The 21,950-nt window shown below is 43.9% G+C and overlaps 1 protein-coding gene across 1 annotated transcript in view; it reads left to right on the forward strand.

The window, feature by feature from the left end:
* Positions 1–11,056: 11,056 nt before the first annotated feature.
* Positions 11,057–21,950, forward strand: part of C12H14orf132 (chromosome 12 C14orf132 homolog) — a 40,961-nt gene continuing 30,067 nt past the window's right edge. Inside the window, exon 1 of the mRNA XM_075329965.1 lies at positions 11,057–11,608. Within this exon, the coding sequence (XP_075186080.1) occupies positions 11,582–11,608 (27 nt within the window). The 5' untranslated portion in view covers positions 11,057–11,581. The remainder of the gene's footprint in view (positions 11,609–21,950) is intronic.

A 21,950-nucleotide genomic window follows, 5' to 3' on the forward strand; every position in this document is an offset into this window, starting at 1 on the left:
CCCATATACTGTTCTTGCACAGGGACCCTTTTCTGCCTGTGTCACCTGTGGGGCCCATATACTGTTCTTGCACAGGGACCCTTTTCTGCCTGTGTCCCCTGTGGGCCCATATACTGTTCTTGCACAGGGGCCCTTTTCTGCCTGTGTCCCCTGTGGGCTCATATACTGTTCTTGCACAGGGGCCCTTTTCTGCCTGTGTCCCCTGTGGGCCCATATACTGTTCTTGCACAGGGACCCTTTTCTGCCTGTGTCACCTGTGGGGCTCATATACTGCTCTTGCACAGGGACCCTTTTCTGCCTGTGTCACCTGTGGGGCTCATATACTGCTCTTGCACAGGGGCCCTTTTCTGCCTGTGTCACCTGTGGGGCCCATATACTGTTCTTGTGCAGGGGCCCTTTTCTGCCTGTCACCTGTGGGGCCCATATACTGCTCTTGCGCATGGGCCCTTTTCTGCCTGTCACCTGTGGGGCTCATATACTGTTCTTGCGCATGGGCCCTTTTCTGCCTGTGTCACCTGTGGGGTCCATATACTGTTCTTGCACAGGGTCACCTGTGGGGCCCATATACTGTTCTTGCGCATGGGCCCTTTTCTGCCTGTCACCTGTGGGGCCCATATACTGTTCTTGCACAGGGTCACCTGTGGGGCCCATATACTGTTCTTGCATAGGGGCCCCTTCCTGCCTGTGTCCGCCCCGGCTCTAGTATGAGGACGTGCGGCAGGGCCGGGGTTTATCCCCCTTATAAGCGTCTTCTTCATATTTTCATCCATTTCTGGATCTTATAATACAGTGTGTCAGACCCATCAGAGCAGCGTGGTTACATTTGCGCCCACTCAGCGCCGTCTAAGCTGTGAATGTTCCTCTGTTGCTTCTCAATGTATTTTTTTTTTTTTTTATAAACCCCTTTAATAAACGCTCCGATCTCTTCCATTGAATGAAACTTTAGCAGCAGGAGAATAATTGCTCTAAATAAAGTAGTTTTTAATGGCCGCCCTATGAGAGAGGTTCCTCGCTCCTCTGCGGCCGGCGTCTCGCGGAGGTGTATTGTTCGCTTCAGTAAAGTTGCAAAGTAAAGTACAGTAAGAATTACAGGGACTTTGTAAGGTTTTACCATTGGAAACAGTTTCTTCTCCCCTCCCCCACTCTACAAAGTGTCTGCTAATTAGATACATGTGCAGCAAAGCAGAGCATCAATAAGAAGAAAACTGCAACCTCTGGAGGCGGCACAATGACAAGTGACAGTCCTGGGGGAGAGAGAGTGTTTATTATATTGGCCACATTGTATATAAACATCAGTACATTATGGAGCACAATACTTATATACAGGTGAGTTCAGCAAGTTTCTATTCTCTTTTACGTTTCCTTTCCTCGCGATGTTGGAGATCTCTGCATGCTGTCCTGTTTACACCTGTTTACACCCATTAGTGGAACACTATGAACAGCTGATGGTTTGTTACAAGAACATCCAGTCCAGAGAATCCCCTGTAAACCAAACAGTTTGGAGGTATACATCTTATCTGCAGTGATATAGTATAGAAAACTTTCAGAAGAAAAAAAGAGATAAAATATTATTCAGTAAAATATGGAAATAAACTTTACAGCCATGTGCGCACTAGAAAAAGGATTTTTCTCAAGATATTTCCTAAAAGTCTGAAAGATTAGCGCACCTAAAAAAAGCTCCAATAACGCACGGAAAACCGCATGCGTTTGCACCGCGTTTTTGTGCGTTCTTGATGCATTTTTGCCGCGGGTTGGTCCCTGCAGTTTTTTACCATTATCTATCTGCAGAAAAGAAGTGACTGCTCATTCTTTTTCTCAAGAAATTCTGCAGAAAGAATGTTCTTGAGAAAAAAACGCAGTGTGCGCACGGCTATCTTTTTTTCTTCCATAGGTTTTGCTGGGGAATGTCTGCAGAAAGGTTACAACCATTTTCTCAAGAAATTTCTGCTGCAAAAACGCAAAACAATGCGGGTAAAAACGCAGTGTGCGAAGCTGAGTTGAGGCGAATGTGTGAGAAATCGGATGCGGCGCAATGCGTTTTTTTTTGCCGCACAAAAAAGCGTGCCAGGCAATGTTCCATCCGGCCGCCACATCGGCTAAATCTGACGCATGCGGCAAAAACCAGACGGAACGCAAGCCCATGCGGCACAATGTGGCACTAATTAAAGTCTATGCAGGAAAAACGCAACCTGTAGCAAAAAAAAACGGTTGCGTTTTTCCTGCAAAGTGCTGGATTGTGCCGCAGAGCAGAAACCGGAGGTGTGAAAGCAGCTTACCATATAAGATCAGCTGTAACAGGTTATTCCTAACTTGAGAGTTGTTTTATGTGAGCATTTACAGGTATAATACATTTTTCATTGCAGGGCACATAATGAGGTCCCGTGTACGGTCTTAAGGGGTGTTACACGCAGGAATATCGCTGGTGAAAGCACCCGCCCCCGTCGTTTGTGCGTCACGGGCAAATCGCTGCCCGTAGCGCACAAAATTGTAGGAGCTGTCACACACACTTACCTGCCTAGTGATGTCGCTGTTGCCAGTGAACAGCCTCCTTTCTAAGGGGGCGGTTCGTGCGGCGTCAAAGCGGCGTCACTTACCGGCCGCCCAATAGAAGCGGAGGGGCGGAGATGAGCGGGCCGAACATCCCGCCCACCTCCTTCCTTCCGCATTGCCAGCGGCAAAGGTACGCTGTAGTTCGTCGTTCCCGGGATGTCACACGTAGCGATGTGTGCTGCCTCGGGAACGACGAACAACCTGCGTCCTCTACAATCAATGATTTTATGAAAATGAACGACGTGTCAACGATGGACGATTTGGTGAGTATTTTCCATCGTTATCGGTCCTTCGTTAGTGTCACTCGCAACAACGTCGCTAACGATGCCGGATGTGCGTCACGGAATCCATGACCCCGGCGATATATCGTTAGATACGTCGTTGCGTGTAACGGGGCCTTTAGTCAATGGGATTGTTTATGAGTAGGTTTTGAATGTATAACTTGATCCAGGGATGCTTCCTGTGGTTGTACTTTTTGTATGGGTTCATACGGGTTAAGGCCTCTTTCATAAAACACACACGTTCTTCACAAACGCGTTGAAGGTGCGTACAACCCTCTGTGTGCCGTGATTTTGGTACACATGTGTTCTCCGTGTGCTATCCGTGAAGTTACTGATTATTCCCCTGTCCCCGGTGCTGCTGTCTTTGGTGCTGATGTCTCCGGTGCTGTGATCACACTTGCTTCTAGGTCCGCGGTGTAGGGAATATTCATGAGCATAATGAGCGGCCCAGAAGCAAGTGACAGCCGCGCAGAAAACAGCAGTGCTGGAGACAGGTGAGTATAGAAATTCATTATATTTTAAAGACACATGTCACATGGATCACATCAGTGTGCGGTCTGTGTGACATCAGTGCTGCCGGAGAAAAAGGGACCTGTCTCTGTGCGGACACACGGTCCGTGAGAAATCAATGATATGTGCACAGTCCCATTGATTTTAATGGGTCTATGTATGTCAATGTCTCCGGTATGTATAAAAATGGCGCCATACGTACCGGAATCACTGACGTGTGAAGGGGCTTTATGGAGAATAACTCTGTCTATTATGTCTTCCATTGTCGGGGCAGATTGTTGTCTCCATGAGATATTTGATAATATGTGGCTTATGATGGATCTAGATTTATTTGGGATACTATCGATGCCAATTAAAAGCAGAACGAGCCGGGGGAGACATTGATCTTTAGATGTGATATTTTTGAGATAAGGGCCTATATGTTTTCCCATAATTTTTTCAGTGAAGGGAATTTCCAAAAAATGTGTATTCAATTCCCCTCTTTCCACAGTTTCTCCAGCATAAAGGTGACTGTAACTTTTTGGGCGTGAAATGCCGTCTGATGAGAAGCTTGTAATGTTTCCTGGAGGGTTACACATGGGACGCTCGTGTACATTGTCTCCAGTGTTCTCAAAGAAGACTCCTCTCCTCATCTAATTCATACTCCTAAAACAGGTAAGACCCCTACAAAGCAGCAGGCCCTCATTCAGTGCCATAGATCTCGCTTGTCTTCCCCATTACAGCCATTGACGGGTTCTTTACAAGGTTAGCTGTGATAGACGGGGGTTTAGGCTACTTTCACACTGGCGTTGGACGGCTTCCGTTGCATTGCGTTGTGTGATGGATGCAATGGATACGTTGCATATAATGGCACAACGGATGCTACGGATCGTACAAAACAATGGAAGCTTTTTTTTATATATTTTTTTTTTTCTTCTTTACAGTTTTACCGGCAGCAGACTATTGTGAACGCTCAGCTGAGAACTCTCACATGCCGGCGGGCGGGCGCTCAGCTGATCGCTCTCACATGCTGGCGGGCGGGCGCTCAGCTGATCGCTCTCACATGCCGGCGGGCGGGCGCTCAGCTGATCGCTCTCACATGCCGGCGGGCGGGCGCTCAGCTGATCGCTCTCACATACCGGCGGGCGGGCGCTCAGCTGATCGCTCTCACATGCTGGCGGGCGGGCGCTCAGCTGAGCGCTCTCACATGCCGGCGGGCGGGTGCTCAGCTGATCGCTCTCACATGCCGGCGGGCGGGCGCTCAGCTGATCGCTCTCACATGCTGGCGGGCGGGCGCTCAGCTGAGTGCTCTCACATGCTGGCGGGCGGGCGCTCAGCTGAGTGCTCTCACATGCCGGCGGGCGGGTACTCAGCTGAGAGCTCTCACATGCCGGCGGCCGGGCATGCCGGCGGGCGGGTGCTCAGCTGAGCGCTCTCACATGCCGGCGGGCGGGCACTCAGCTGAGAGCTCTCACATGCCGGCGGCTGGGCATGCCGGTGGGCGGGTGCTCAGCTGAGCGCTCTCACATGCCGGCGGGCGGGTGCTCAGCTGAACGTTCGGCCACTGAGAGACAAAATAAAGTTTGTGATTTTAAAAAAAAAAAAAAAATTGCGATGCTCAAAAAACATTACATGCTGCGTTTCTTCCGCCCGACGCAGCGTCAAAATAACGATGCTGCGTCGTCCAGAGGATGCAACGCTGACACTTGCGTTACAGTGCGGCGTCCATACAAGTCTATGGAGAATAGCGCAGTGCGTTAATGGACTGCGCTATTCTCCATAGTGACGGACTGCGCTGACCGCAAGTGTGAAAGTAGCCTATGTTGTGAGAAAATACTGGATGATTTGTGGCCGGTTCCTGTGCTCACTTTCAGGGATGTCAAATTTAGAGCTGATATCTCCGAAGTAAATTGGGATATCGTCTTTAATTATATGTATCACATTATTAATTCGATGTTGTTTCCACAGAGTTAATGTTGGAATGATGAGTGGCAAGGTTCCAAGGGGAATTAATAATTTGGGGGTAGAATTTTTGCTCTTTTCGGCCTCCAGAATTTCAAAGCATTGATAGTGGATGTTCGGAAGCAGATATTTAGGAAGAGATTTTGATTTGAAATGAGCAAGTATTATTGCCAACAGAGGTTTATTAATTTTTAGGGTTTTTTTTTATCATAACCCAAACCGGAGGATCGCCCCCACGCATCCACCCATGACTGTTTGATGAGATTCGCCAAGTAGTAGCATGAAATATTGGGGAGACCTATACTATAACTCCTCTTATGTTTCACAAGTTTGGATCTTGCAACTCTGGGTTAGTTATTGTCCCATATAGATTTAATTATCTGAAGTTGTAATGTTTGTAATCACGAATTGGGGATAGATCAGGGCAAGGAGCGGAATATGTATAGGAGGTTAGGTAGAAGCATCATTTTGTGTCAGCTCAGTATCAGCCAGCTTTAAAAGGTCTGGTCGGGTAGTTTGGTAAAAAGTTTCTACATTAGCATTGGCTGTGAGATCTTATGTATCAAGAGTTAAGAAAGGAACAAGAGCAAATACAGTTTCCTATAGTAATAAATAGATTGTATCCTAAAAATAAATGATCCATGCACTGACGAACACAGGCAGAAGAGACCCCCTGTGCAAGAACAGTATATGGGCCCTGCACTGGGGGACACAGACAGAAGAGACCCCTGTACAAGAACAGTATATGGGCCCTGCACTGGGGGACACAGACAGAAGAGACCCTATACAAGAACAGTATATGGGCCCTGCACTGGGGGACACAGACAGAAGAGACCCCCTATACAAGAACAGTATATGGGCCCTGCTCTGGGGGACACAGACAGAAGAGACCCCCTGTGCAAGAACAGTATATGGGCCCTGCACTGGGGGACACAGACAGAAGAGACCCCCTATACAAGAACAGTATATGGGCCCTGCACTGGGGGACACAGACAGAAGAGACCCCCTATACAAGAACAGTATATGGGCCCTGCTCTGGGGGACACAGACAGAAGAGACCCCCTGTGCAAGAACAGTATATGGGCCCTGCACTGGGGGACACAGACAGAAGAGACCCCCTATACAAGAACAGTATATGGGCCCTGCACTGGGGGACACAGACAGAAGAGACCCCCTATACAAGAACAGTATATGGGCCCTGCACTGGGGGACACAGACAGAAGAGACCCCTGTACAAGAACAGTATATGGGCCCTGCACTGGGGGACACAGACAGAAGAGACCCTATACAAGAACAGTATATGGGCCCTGCACTGGGGGACACAGACAGAAGAGACCCCCTATACAAGAACAGTATATGGGCCCTGCTCTGGGGGACACAGACAGAAGAGACCCCCTGTGCAAGAACAGTATATGGGCCCTGCACTGGGGGACACAGACAGAAGAGACCCCCTATACAAGAACAGTATATGGGCCCTGCACTGGGGGACACAGACAGAAGAGACCCCCTATACAAGAACAGTATATGGGCCCTGCTCTGGGGGACACAGACAGAAGAGACCCCCTGTGCAAGAACAGTATATGGGCCCTGCACTGGGGGACACAGACAGAAGAGACCCCCTATACAAGAACAGTATATGGGCCCTGCACTGGGGGACACAGACAGAAGAGACCCCCTATACAAGAACAGTATATGGGCCCTGCTCTGGGGGACACAGACAGAAGAGACCCCCTGTGCAAGAACAGTATATGGGCCCTGCACTGGGGGACACAGACAGAAGAGACCCCCTATACAAGAACAGTATATGGGCCCTGCTCTGGGGGACACAGACAGAAGAGACCCCCTGTGCAAGAACAGTATATGGGCCCTGCACTGGGGGACACAGACAGAAGAGACCCCCTATACAAGAACAGTATATGGGCCCTGCACTGGGGGACACAGACAGAAGAGACCCCCTATACAAGAACAGTATATGGGCCCTGCACTGGGGGACACAGACAGAAGAGACCCCCTATACAAGAACAGTATATGGGCCCTGCACTGGGGGATACAGACAGAAGAGACCCCTGTACAAGAACAGTATATGGGCCCTGCACTGGGGGACACAGACAGAAGAGACCCCCTATACAAGAACAGTATATGGGCCCTGCACTGGGGGACACAGACAGAAGAGACCCCCTATACAAGAACAGTATATGGGCCCTGCACTGGGGGACACAGACAGAAGAGACCCCTGTACAAGAACAGTATATGGGCCCTGCACTGGGGGACACAGACAGAAGAGACCCTATACAAGAACAGTATATGGGCCCTGCACTGGGGGACACAGACAGAAGAGACCCCCTATACAAGAACAGTATATGGGCCCTGCTCTGGGGGACACAGACAGAAGAGACCCCCTGTGCAAGAACAGTATATGGGCCCTGCACTGGGGGACACAGACAGAAGAGACCCCCTATACAAGAACAGTATATGGGCCCTGCACTGGGGGACACAGACAGAAGAGACCCCCTATACAAGAACAGTATATGGGCCCTGCTCTGGGGGACACAGACAGAAGAGACCCCCTGTGCAAGAACAGTATATGGGCCCTGCACTGGGGGACACAGACAGAAGAGACCCCCTATACAAGAACAGTATATGGGCCCTGCACTGGGGGACACAGACAGAAGAGACCCCCTATACAAGAACAGTATATGGGCCCTGCTCTGGGGGACACAGACAGAAGAGACCCCCTGTGCAAGAACAGTATATGGGCCCTGCACTGGGGGACACAGACAGAAGAGACCCCCTATACAAGAACAGTATATGGGCCCTGCACTGGGGGACACAGACAGAAGAGACCCCCTATACAAGAACAGTATATGGGCCCTGCTCTGGGGGACACAGACAGAAGAGACCCCCTGTGCAAGAACAGTATATGGGCCCTGCACTGGGGGACACAGACAGAAGAGACCCCCTATACAAGAACAGTATATGGGCCCTGCACTGGGGGACACAGACAGAAGAGACCCCTGTACAAGAACAGTATATGGGCCCTGCACTGGGGGACACAGACAGAAGAGACCCCCTTTCAAGAAGAATATATGGGCCTTTGTAGATCAAGTTTTCATAATTTGCAATTCTACCTGCTTTGGAGCTGGATGTTGCCTCCTGACCTCTTGAGCCCCTGTACGATGGCAGAGGCTGCACTAATGTGTCCACCCCTGGAGCCACATGGGAAACTACTGCATGTCACAGTGTTTTTTCAGACAATGACACTTAAGGTAATTCATGTACAAAACATACCTAATTTGAACAGCTGCATTGAAAATTATTAGTCTGTGCATGGTACAGTTTTAACAGTAAAAGACTGTATAGTATCAAAAAAGAAATCTGTATAGTATGCTCATAATGCTGCCCTCTTTTTACAAAAATATAACTGCTATAATACTGCCCCTATAAACAAGAATATAACTACTATAATACTGCACCTATAAACAAGAATATAACTACTATAATACTGCCCCTATATACAAAGAATATAACTACTATAATACTGCCCCCTATGTACAAGAATATAACTACTATAATACTGCCCCCATGTACAAGAATATAACTACTATAATACTGCCCCTATATACAAGAATATAACTACTATAATACTGCCCCTATATACAAGAATATAACTACTATAATACTGCCTCCTATGTCCAAGAATATAACTAGTATAATACTGCCCCTATGCCCAAGAATATAACTAGTATAATACTGCCCCTCTGTACAAGAATATAATTACTATAATACTACCCCTATGTACAAGAATATAACTACTATAATACTGCCTCCTATGTCCAAGAATATAACTAGTATAATACTGCCCCTATATACAAGCATATAACTACTATAATACTGCCCCTATGCACAAGAATATAACTACTATAATACTGCCCCCTATGTACAAGAATATAACTACTATAATACTGCCCCCTATGTACAAGAATATAACTACTATAATACTGCCCCCATGTACAAGAATATAACTACTATAATACTGCCCCTATATACAAGAATATAACTACTATAATACTGCCCCTATATACAAGAATATAACTACTATAATACTGCCTCCTATGTCCAAGAATATAACTAGTATAATACTGCCCCTATGCCCAAGAATATAACTACTATAATACTGCCCCCTATGTACAAGAATATAACTACTATAATACTGCCCCTATGTACAAGAATATAACTACTATAATACTGCCCCTATATACAAGAATATAACTACTATAATACTGCCCCTATATACAAGAATATAACTACTATAATACTGCCCCTATGTACAAGAATATAACTACTATAATTCTGCCCCTATATACAAGAATATAACTACTATAATACTGCCCCTATATACAAGAATATAACTACTATAATACTGCCTCCTATTTCCAAGAATATAACTAGTATAATACTGCCCCTATGTACAAGAATATAACTACTATAATACTTTCCCTATATACAAAGAATATAACTACTATAATACTGCCCCTATGTACAAGAATATAACTACTATAATACTGCCCCCTATGTACAAGAATATAACTACTATAATACTTCCCCAATGTACAAGAATATAACTACTATAATACTGCCCCTATATACAAGAATATAACTACTATAATACTGCCCCTATATACAAGAATATAACTACTATAATACTGCCTCCTATGTTCAAGAATATAACTAGTATAATACTGCCCCTATGCCCAAGAATATAACTAGTATAATACTGCCCCTCTGTACAAGAATATAATTATTATAATACTACCCCTATGTACAAGAATATAACTACTATAATACTGCCCCTATGTACAAGAATATAACTACTATAATACTGCCCTTATGTACAAGACTATAACTACTATAATACTGCCCCTATGTACAAGAATATAACTACTATAATACTGCCCCTATGTCCAAGAATATAACTACTATAATACTGCCCCTATATACAAGAATATAACTGCTATAATACTGCTACTATGTACAAGAATATAACTACTATAATACTGCCCCTATATACAAGAATATAACTACTATAATACTGCCCCTATATACAAGAATATAACTACTATAATACTGCCCCTATATACAAGAATATAACTACTATAATACTGCCCCTATATACAAGAATATAACTACTATAATACTGCCCCTATGTACAAGAATATAACTAGTATAATACTGCCCCTATGTACAGAATATAGCTGCTATAATGCTGCCTCCTGTTGGTGAATATTGTAGATCTGATTGTTCTTGCTCCTTATTTTCCCCAGTGATAACATCTTGTAGACGTCTGTATTTTCAGCTGATAACATCATTATGGGATTGATTTTCCTGTTTTTCCCCCATTGGTGACACTTTTTCTGGAAGTTTCTTTTTCTTCTCCATTGGATCGATTCCTCTGTAATAATAGCCTGGTTTCCATGCAGACTTCTCACACTTGACACTTTGTATGTTTTCTGCATAGAGACAGATTTCCCAGGATCTGAATGCAGAATCTGGATCAGAGACCCCCTATATTGCCGCCTTTATGATACTGGGGTCTTGTTATGTGGGCAGAGGGGTCTTTGGCCATATTTTGGGCTCGGGAGCTGTGTATAGCTGCTTCCTCTATATCCCCTATATCTCCTCTCCTGTTTGGCTCTTTTTGGGCTCCTCACAATGATCCATCCACAATCGTGACCCTCATGCGGAGCCCAAATCGCGGAGCGTCACCAAGTTCCCGACACCGTCTACATCTGCCGGGAACGTCGCCGTCAGTCGCTCCGCTCATTCGCTCGGTCCCTAAGGAGCTTTTGTTTCCATAGGAACCTATTTAACCATCACATCACTTTATAAATGAACCTCGCTGCAGAATATTCCGCCACCGACACAAATCCGTGCCAAGGCGTTCACACTAGACTAGCGCGCCATGGATAATATATAACCCGTGCATCTGTTCCCCTCTCTCGGTCGGTGAATATGGGTGCCGCGAGGATGGATGGTTAAGGGTTAACCCTGGATGGCACAGGAGGCATACCCCTATCCGAGCACCGTCAGCAGAACACAGTGCCTGGTCAGTGGTAGTCGCTCAGTGGTGCTCAGTGGTGGTCAGGACTGGGCATGAGCCTGGCAGCAGCAGGTTGGGTCACACAGGTCTCAGTACCAGTTGTTGCCCACCCCCCTAGTAAAAACCTAGGGGAGCCCAGGAGGATGAGCTCAGCTGAGGTCGCCCTGGATCTGTAGGACGAGGACCCACTCCACCAGTGACCATGGACCTCTCCTTCATGGCAGCTCAGGTAAGGCTGGGGGCGGTCATCCATTGCTGCTGTTATTCCACATCTGGTAATGAGTCCCATCATTCTGTTCTATGGGAGAGAAAGTGCATTATATGTGGGAGATAGTGAGCATCAATTACCAGGAGGACATCGTGTACGATCATGTATCAGTATGTATCCAGCTGTTATTATTATGCATCTATTTATATTATCACTTGTAAATATTTACAATTGTATAGTAATGCTACTGATGTATCCAGGTCTGTGAACTTGTATATTAGAAAGTGTAGTCTGTTATAGAGTCTACATAATATAGGGGTAATTTTATATACTATATACACAATACAAGGTGTAATGTTATACTATATATACACACAATACCAGGTGCAATGCTATACTATATATACACAATACCAGGTGTAATGTTATACTATATACACAATACCAGGTGTAATGTTATACTATATACACAATACCAGGTGTAATGTTATACTATATATACACAATACCAGGTGTAATGTTATACTATATATACACAATACCAGGTGTAATGTTATACTATATACACAATACCAGGTGTAATGTTATACTATATACACAATACCAGGTGTAATGTTATACTATATATACACAATACCAGGTGTAATGTTATACTATATATACACAATACCAGGTGTAATGTTATACTATATACACAATACCAGGTGTAATGTTATACTATATATACACAATACCAGGTGTAATGTTATACTATATATACACAATACCAGGTGTAATGTTATACTATATATACACAATACCAGGTGTAATGTTATACTATATGCACAATACCAGGTGTAATGTTATATTATATACACTAATACCAGGTGTAATGTTATACTATATGCACAATACCAGGTGTAATGTTATACTATATACACAATACCAGGTGTAATGTTATACTATATATACACACACAATATAAAGTGTAATGTTATAGTATATACAGAATACCAGATGCAATGTTATACTATATACACAATACCAGGTGTAATGTTATACTATATATACACACATAATATAAAGTGTAATGTTATAGTATATACAGAATACCAGGTGCAATGTTATACTATATACACAATACCAGGTGCAATGTTATACTATATACAGAATATCAGGTGTAATGTTATACTATATACACAATACCAGGTGTAATGTTATACTATATACAGAATATCAGGTGTAATGTTATACTATATACACAATACCAGGTGTAATGTTATACTTAATATACACAATATACACAGGTGCAATGTTATACTATATATACACACACAATATAAAGTGTAATGTTATAGTATATACAGAATACCAGGTGCAATGTTATACTATATACACAATACCAGGTGCAATGTTATACTATATACACAATACCAGGTGCAATGTTATACTATATACACAATACCAGGTGCAATGTTATACTATATACACAATACCAGGTGCAATGTTATACTATATACATTAATACCAGGTGTAATGTTTATACTATATACACTACCGTAATACCAGGTGTAATATTATACTATATACCCTAATACCAGGTGTAATATTATACTATATACCCTAATACCAGGTGTAATATTATACTATATACACTAATACCAGGTGTAATATTATACTATATACACTAATACCAGGTGTAATATTATACTATATACCCTAATACCAGGTGTAATATATATACTATATACACTAATACCAGGTGTAATGTTATACTATATACACTAATACCAGGTGTAATGTTTATACTATATACACTAATACCAGGTGTAATGTTATACTATATACACTAATACCAGGTGTAATGTTTATACTATATACACTAATATCAGGTGTAATGTTTATACTATATACACAATACCAGATGTAATGTTATACTATATACACAATACCAGGTGTAATGTTATACTATATACACAATACCAGGTGTAATGTTATACTATATACACAATACCAGGTGTAATGTTATACTATATACACAATACCAGGTGTAATGTTATACTATATACACAATACCAGGTGTAATGTTATACTATATACACAATACCAGGTGTAATGTTTATACTATATACACTACCGTAATACCAGGTGTAATATTATACTATATACACTAATACCAGGTGTAATATTATACTATATATACACTAATACCAGGTGTAATGTTATACTATATATACAGAATATCAGGTGTAATGGTTTATATATTGATATATAATATTATTTCTAGTTTGGTTCAGCCTAAGATAATATATACCATGAGAACAGTGAATATATAGGTATATGACAGCACATTCTAAGACGGTAACGTATATATGGTACAATGTAGGGCGGTAAATAATAGTGGCGTGCGGTATATGACATACCATACACCATATTTTACAGCTTTTACGTGTAACACTGTGACCCACATTCATTAATCACTGTTTTTGTTGCACCAGAATTCAGTCATTTCCTATGGAAATGTAGCATAGGGCACATCTGTGCCCCACATGTCCCATCGTGCCCAGAATACGAGGATTTGTGGAGTCTATAATGTATTTTTGGCACAGTCCGGTTCATGCATTAATGAGTCAGCAGCATGCTCCGGATCTGAGCGCGGTGCGCACCTCGGTGGTGGATCCGGCGCAGCTTCTGTGCTATCATACGCCTCATGTGGCGCTGCTCCGGCCGCCCGTCACGTGTTCATTATCAGGTATCACTGCCCCTCCCCCGCCGCTCATTGACATTTTCATTAGATCAAATCCATTAGCAAAAATGTTCTGCAAACACAACGTTCTTGTCTTGTTTTGAAAAAATAGATTTCTTCTGGATCCGTTTTTTTAACATTGGAGTCTATGGAAACTGGATCCATTTATTAGGCTGCTTTCACACCTCCGGTTTTAGCAGAGCTGGCCAATCCGGCTCTAAAACCTATGCAACGGATGCGGCGAAAAAAACGCATCTTTTGCATAACTTTTTACATGCGGCCCGTCCGGTTTTTGCCGGTTGCGGCACGCTTCTGAGCATGCAAAGTGGAAAAAAACGCATGGGCGGCCGGATGCGGTGTTTGTCGCAGGACGCTGCATGCAGCATCCATAGGCATGCATTGCAAATCGCGCCGCATTGGCCGGATGCGGCGTGATGCGTTTTTTTTTTGCCGGACAAAAAAACGTGCCAGGCAATGTTCCATCCGGCCGCCGCATCTGCTAAATCTGCTGCATGCGGCAAAAAACTGGACCGAACGCAAGCCCATGCGGCACAATCCGGCACGAATGAAAGTCTATGCAAAAAAAACGCAGCCTAACGGATTGAGATTTATCTTCCATTTGAAACTGATCCAGTAAGAAATAAACGGATCATAGAAAAATGGATGATAAATAAGATCAGTGAACGGATCCGCTCTCCACAGACTCCTATGTTAAAAAAAAATGGATCCTACAAAAGTCAATATTTACAAAAGTTGTATTTGCAGAACTTTTTTTGCCAACGGATCCGTTCTAACGGGTGATTACCGGATGTGTGAACTGTCCTTTATATCCTTATATCCTTATATTGATGCATTTATTTCTTGGGCACTATATGGCGGTATTATGTGGGTTAAATGAAGCAGTGTTGTTTTAAACCCACCGACCAGCAGTGACTACGCGGCCACTTCCCAGGGGTCCGGGCAGCAGTGGTCAGATCCATATTGAAAGCGTCTAAACCAGGGCCAGGACTGGGGTAAACACAACAATAGTTGCAAAATTGTTGCTTAAAACTTTGTGACAATTTAAGCCAGAAAAGTAACAAAAACTCCTGCATGAAACAAGTTATAATTCCTTTTCTGAAGCTTCAAACACTCATCACTTTATGGGAGAATCAGCTAAAAACTCCCAGTATATGTAGTAAGGTTCTCGCAGGACGTTCTCCCTGCTGACTGCTGTACAGTGGAGTGATTCTTCATGCTGCACAGACTTGTTTCTGGTTGTTCCTATGCAGGAAATATAAGGAATGAGAATGTTTCATATTGCAATGTTTGGATACAAATGAAGGGAGGAAAAATGTAAGAAATGGCAAACGTTCTAAGAAGACGCTTTGTTACATTTATTGAGGAAAGATGTGCCTCTATCTTTAGTTAAAGCAGCACCCCAGACCGGCGATCACAGGATCTATAGTCATTTATCCGAGGGCACAGACTTCAGACAACTCCAGCATCAGCCCCCACATCTGCTTGGTTGGGGGTCACCTCTGTGACTGGATCCTCTGTGTTTGTGGGGGGGTCAGAAACTGAACGGCAAGTCAAGGGGACATGTGATTGCTTAATGTAAAGCAAATACAATTGGACAGCCCCTTTAAGTGATGAAAAATGCGGGTGACAAGTTCACTTTAGCAGACCTTGATACCAAGTGACAAGCGCTCATATGGCGAAAACATGGCGCTCGTGAATATTTACTACCAGGCTCCGCAGTATACACTCCATGAAGGAGGCATCATTTATGAACGTCCACCAAGATATGAAGATCTGATGAGAACAGTGATTCTTAGCATCATGAGACCTGTCCCACACACACAATCATAGAGATGACCTATATTATGTGCACAAAAGCCTTAGAATTTAGTGTTTTTATTCAAGGGGTTGTCTGAAATTAGTATCTCCATGTCACAAAATAGAAAACCCTTTCTTTTCATAATTTTAGTGAGCTATCATGTATATGTAAAGAGGGAGCTCCACCTAGTGGTGGCTGCAGACAGGATCTTATCATGTATCTGTATACAGGGAGCTCCCCCTAGTGGTGGCTGCAGACAGTATCTTATCATGTATCTCTGTATACAGGCAGCTCCCCCTAGTGGTGGCTGCAGACAGGATCTTATGTATCTATATACAGGGAGCTCCCCCTAGTGGTGGCTACAGACAGGATCTTATCATGTATCTCTGTATACAGGGAGCTCCCCCTAGTGGTGGCTGCAGACAGGATCTTATCATGTATCTCTGTATACAGGGAGCTCCCCCTAGTGGTGGCTGCAGACAGGATCTTATCATGTATCTACGGTATATACAGGGAGCTCCCCCTAGTGGTGACTACAGACAGGATCTTATATATCTCTGTATACAGGGAGCTCCCCCTAGTGGTGGCTGCAGACAGGATCTTATCATGTATCTCTGTATACAGGGAGCTCCCCCTAGTGGTGGCTGCAGACAGGATCTTATCATGTATCTCTGTATACAGGGAGCTCCCCCTAGTGGTGGCTGCAGACAGGATCTTATCATGTATCTCTGTATACAGGGAGCTCCCCCTAGTGGTGGCTGCAGACAGGATCTTATCATGTATCTCTGTATACAGGGAGCTCCCCCTAGTGGTGGCTGCAGACAGAATATTATCATGTATCTCTGTATACAGGGAGCTCCCCCTAGTGGTGACTGCAGACAGGATCTTATCATGTATCTCTGTATACAGGGAGCTCCCCCTAGTGGTGGCTGCAGACAGGACCTTATCATGTATCTCTGTATACAGGGAGCTCCCCCTAGTGGTGGCTGCAGACAGGATCTTATCATGTATCTCTGTAAACAGTGAGCTCCCCCTAGTGGTGGCTGCAGGCAGAATCTTTACATAGTTACTTAGGTTGAAAAAAGACCTAGGTCCATCTAGTTCACCCTTCCTCCACCAGTTCTACATTTGGTCACTAAGTCATTTATAACCAACAATTTTTTGTGTACTGAGGAAATCATCTGCCCTTTTTAAAAGCTGTTATAGTATCTGCCATCACTACCTCTTGTGGTCGGCATTCCACAGTCTGACTGCTCTAACTGTAAAGAACCCTTTCCTATTTAGCTGCCGGAATCGCTTTTCTTCCACTCGCAGTGAGTGCCCCTGGTCCTTAGTATTGTGTTTGGAAGAAATAAGTCATGTGCCAGTCCTTTATATTGACCACACATATATTTATACATATAAATGAGATCTCCTCTGAGACGTCTTTTTTCTAAGCTAAACATATCTAACTTTTTCAACCTGTCATCATATGGGAGGCCTCCATTACTCCTCATACGGGCGGCCTCCATTCCTCATCATACGGGAGGCCTCCATTCCTTGTAGTAGTCTAGTTGCCGCCTTTGCACTGACTCTAACTTCTGAATGTCCTTTTTAAAATGTGGAGCCCAAAACTGGATCCCATATTCCAGATGTGGCCTTACAAGTAATTTATAGAGGGGTAACAATACGTTGGGATCACGTGATCTAATCTCTCTTTTTATACACCATAGAATCTTGTTGGATTTAGCAGCTGCTGCTTGACATTGAGTGCTGCTGCTCAGCTTATTTGTAATGAGAATACCCAAGTCCTCCTGTTCTGTACTGCCGAGTTTACTTCCATTTAATGTATACGCAGTTGTAGGATTACTCCGTCCTAGGTGCATTACTTTACATTTATCAACATTAATTCTCATTTGCCAAGTATCTGCCCATTCTGACATCTTATCCAGACCTTTTTGTAATATTGTACTATCAAGGTCAGTTTTTAATATCCTACATAGTTTGGTGTCATCAGAAAAGACTGACACTTTACTATCAATCCCATCCACAAGGTCATTAATAAAGAGATTAAAAAGAATCGGTCCTAGCATAGATCCCTGCGGCACCCCACTGCTCCCACTACAGATCCCTGGGTCCCCACTGCTCCCAGTACAGATCCCTGCGGCACCCCACTGCTGACTATAGTCCATTTAGAGAATGTTCCATTTATGACTACTCTTTGTTTCCTATATTTTAGCCAATTTCTTACCCAGTTGCATATAGTTTCCCCTAGTCCCTGCTTCTGGAGCTTAAGTATAAGGCTATTATGTGGTACAGTATCAAATTCCTTTGCAGAGTCCAAATAAATCACATCAGCTGCATTACCAATATCCAGGTTTGCACTTACCCCCTCATAGAACCCCAACAGGTTTGTTAGACACGACTTATCTTTCATGAATCCATGCTGTCTGTCAGTTATTATATTATTTCCTGTCATCCCTTAAAATGCCCTCAAAAACTTTGCATACTGCTGATGTCAGGCTTACTGGACGGTAGTTGCCTGGATCTACCCTCTTACCTTTCTTAAATATCGGTACCACATCAGCAATCCTCCAACCCTGAGACACCAACCCTGTTACAAGCGAGTCTAAAAAGATGAGATACAGCGGTCTGTCAATTACAGAGCTCAATTCCCTCAATATTCGTGGATGAATGCCATCTGGCCCTGGGGATTTGTCAATGTTTAATTTACTCAGACGTAGGCGTACTTCATCTTGTGTTAAATTAATTGTATCGGGTGGTGAACTTTGATTTTTCACTTGTTGAATGATCCCTGGTACAGTCAGTTCCTTGGTGAATACAGATGAGAAATGCCTATTTAATATCTCAGTCTTTTGTTTGTCCTCTATAACTAACTTGTTATTATATTTTAAGGGGCCGATACTATTCTTTGTTTTCCTTTTAGCATTAATGTATTTATAAAAGATTTTGGGATTTATTTTAATGTCATTGGCGATTTTTGTTTCAGTAACTAGTTTTGCTTGTTTGATTTCTTTTTTGCATTGCCTATTGATATCTTTATACTCCTGCAATGCTATTTCTGTATTCTCAGCCTTTAAGATTTTAAATGCCCTTTGTTTTTGTTTTATTATACTTTGTACAGTCTTATTTATCCATAGTGGTTTCTTTTTATTCCTGGACATTTTATTACCAGAGGGTATACGTTTATTACAGGACTCTAGCAGTATATCCTTAAACTTACCCCATTTATGTTCGGTATCCCCAGTTACCATGACTTTGTCCCAATCTACACATTTAAGCTCTTCCCTTAATTTGTTGAAATCAGCTTTCCTAAAATTCCAGGTTTTAGCATTCCCCCTTTGAAATGTTCTATTGAATATTATGTTGAAGCTTACCATATTATGATCGCTGGTGCCCAAGTGCTCCCGGACCTGTAGATCTGAAATTGTATCCGGTCTATTTGACAGGACCAGATCTAGCAAATTATCTCCCCTCGTCGGTTCATCTACCATCTGAGAGAGGAAATGGTCTTGAATGGTAGATAAGAACTTACAGCTTTTAGCACAACCAGAAGATTCTATGTCCCACTGAATGTCTGGATAGTTGAAATCCCCCATAATAAGAACCCGATTATTATTATTAGCTGCCTTTTCAATTTGTTCCAGCATTTCACCCTCTATTTGTTCAGGTATGTTAGGAGGCTTATAGCAAACTCCAATTAGCATTTTTCCATTATTCCCCTCCCCATGTACATTTACCCATACTGACTCTATATTGTTGCAGTTCCCCCCCCCCCAATGCCATCATTCAAACAGGTTTTAGGTTAGATTTGATAAATATACACACCCCACCACCTTTTCTGTCTTTCCTGTCCCTCCTAAATGTACTATAACTCTGTATGTTTGTCACCCAGTCATGGCTTTCATCCAGCCAGGTTTCCGTAATGCCCACCACATCATAATCCATGGTTGACATAAGAGTCTCCAATTCATTCATTTTGTTTGCAAGACTTCTTGCATTTGCCAGTAGACATTTAATCCTATTAACACCTTTATTACTCCTAGCCTCCCTACATTCCTTGCAAGTCCCATCCCCCTAATCCTTCATTGACCCCTACCGTCTCACTGTCTCTATCTGCTCTATCTATCCCCTTTTTTGCTCCACTTCCCTCCCTTCCCCCAGATCCTAGTTTAAAAGCTCCTCCATCCGTCTGACCATTTTCTCCCCCAGCACAGCTGCACCTTCCCCATTGAGGTGCAGCCCGTCCCTACCGTAGAGCCTGTAGCCGACTGAGAAGTCAGCCCAGTTCTCCATGAACCCGAACCCTTCCTTCCTGCACCAATTTCTAAGCCACGTATTTATCTCCCTAAGATCCCGCTGTCTTTCTAGTGACGCTCGTGGCACCGGTAGTATTTCTGAAAACACCACCTTGGAGGTCCTGGACTTCAGCTTCTCTCCTAGTTCCCTGTAATCATTTTTAAGGACCTTCCACCTGCCTCTAACTTTGTCATTAGTACCAATGTGCACCATGACCGCTGGGTTTTCCCCAGCCCCACCCAGCAATCTGTCTTTCTGATCCGCAATATGCCGAACCCAAGCACCCGGCAGACAACACACTGTTCGGCATTCACGGTCTCGGCGACAGATGACCCTGCCTGTCCGCCTAATTATAGAGTCCCCTACCACCAACATCTGTCTGGCCTTTGCTGCACTCCTATTTCCCTCCTTCCTACAGCAGTCATTTTCCTGGTTGCTAGGAGCAACGTCCTGCTGTAGTGACCCTAGTCCTGGCCCTTGATTCCTAATATCAGCCAGTCATGTATCTCTGTATACAGGGAGCTCCCCCTAGTGGTGGCTGCAGACAGGATCTTATCATGTATCTCTGTATACAGGGAGCTCCCCCTAGTGGTGGCTGCAGACAGGATCTTATCATATATCTCTGTATACAGGGAGCTCCCCCTAGTGGTGGCTGCAGACAGGATCTTATCATATATCTCTGTATACACGGGGCTCCCCCTAGTGGAGGCTGCAAACAGGATCTTATCATGTATCTCTTAATATAGGGAGCTCCCCCTAGTGGTGGCTGCAGACAGGATCTTATCATGTTTCTCTGTATACAGGGAGCTCCCCCTAGTGGTGGCTGCAGACAGGATCTTATCATGTATCTCTGTATATAGGGAGCTCCCCCTAGTGGTGGCTGCAGACAGGATCTTATCATGTTTCTCTGTATACAGGGAGCTCCCCCTAGTGGTGGCTGCAGACAGGATCTTATCATATATCTCTGTATACAGGGAGCTCCCCCTAGTGGTGGCTGCAGACAGGATCTTATCATATATCTCTGTATACACGGGGCTCCCCCTAGTGGAGGCTGCAAACAGGATCTTATCATGTATCTCTGTATACAGGGAGCTCCCCCTAGTAGTAGCCGTAGAATCTTATCATGTATCTCTGTATACAGGGAGCTCCCTCTAGTGGTGGCTGCAGACAGGATCTTATCATGTATCTCTGTATATAGGGAGCTCCCCCTAGTGGTGGCTGCAGACAGGATCTTATCATGTATCTCTGTATACAGGGAGCTCCCCCTAGTGGTGGCTGCAGACAGGACCTTATCATGTATCTCTGTATACAGGGAGCTCCCCTTAGTGGTGGCTGCAGACAGGATCTTATCATGTATCTCTGTATACAGGGAGCTCCCCCTAGTGGTGGCTGCAGACAGGATCTTATCATGTATCTCTGTATACAGGGAGCTCCCCCTAGTGGTGGCTGCAGATAGGATCTTATCATATATCTCTGTATACAGGGAGCTCCCCCTAGTGGTGACTGCAGACAGGATCTTA

The sequence above is a fragment of the Anomaloglossus baeobatrachus genome, chromosome 12, assembly GCF_048569485.1.
Source record: "Anomaloglossus baeobatrachus isolate aAnoBae1 chromosome 12, aAnoBae1.hap1, whole genome shotgun sequence".
In the NCBI taxonomy this organism is placed as follows: domain Eukaryota; kingdom Metazoa; phylum Chordata; class Amphibia; order Anura; family Aromobatidae; genus Anomaloglossus; species Anomaloglossus baeobatrachus.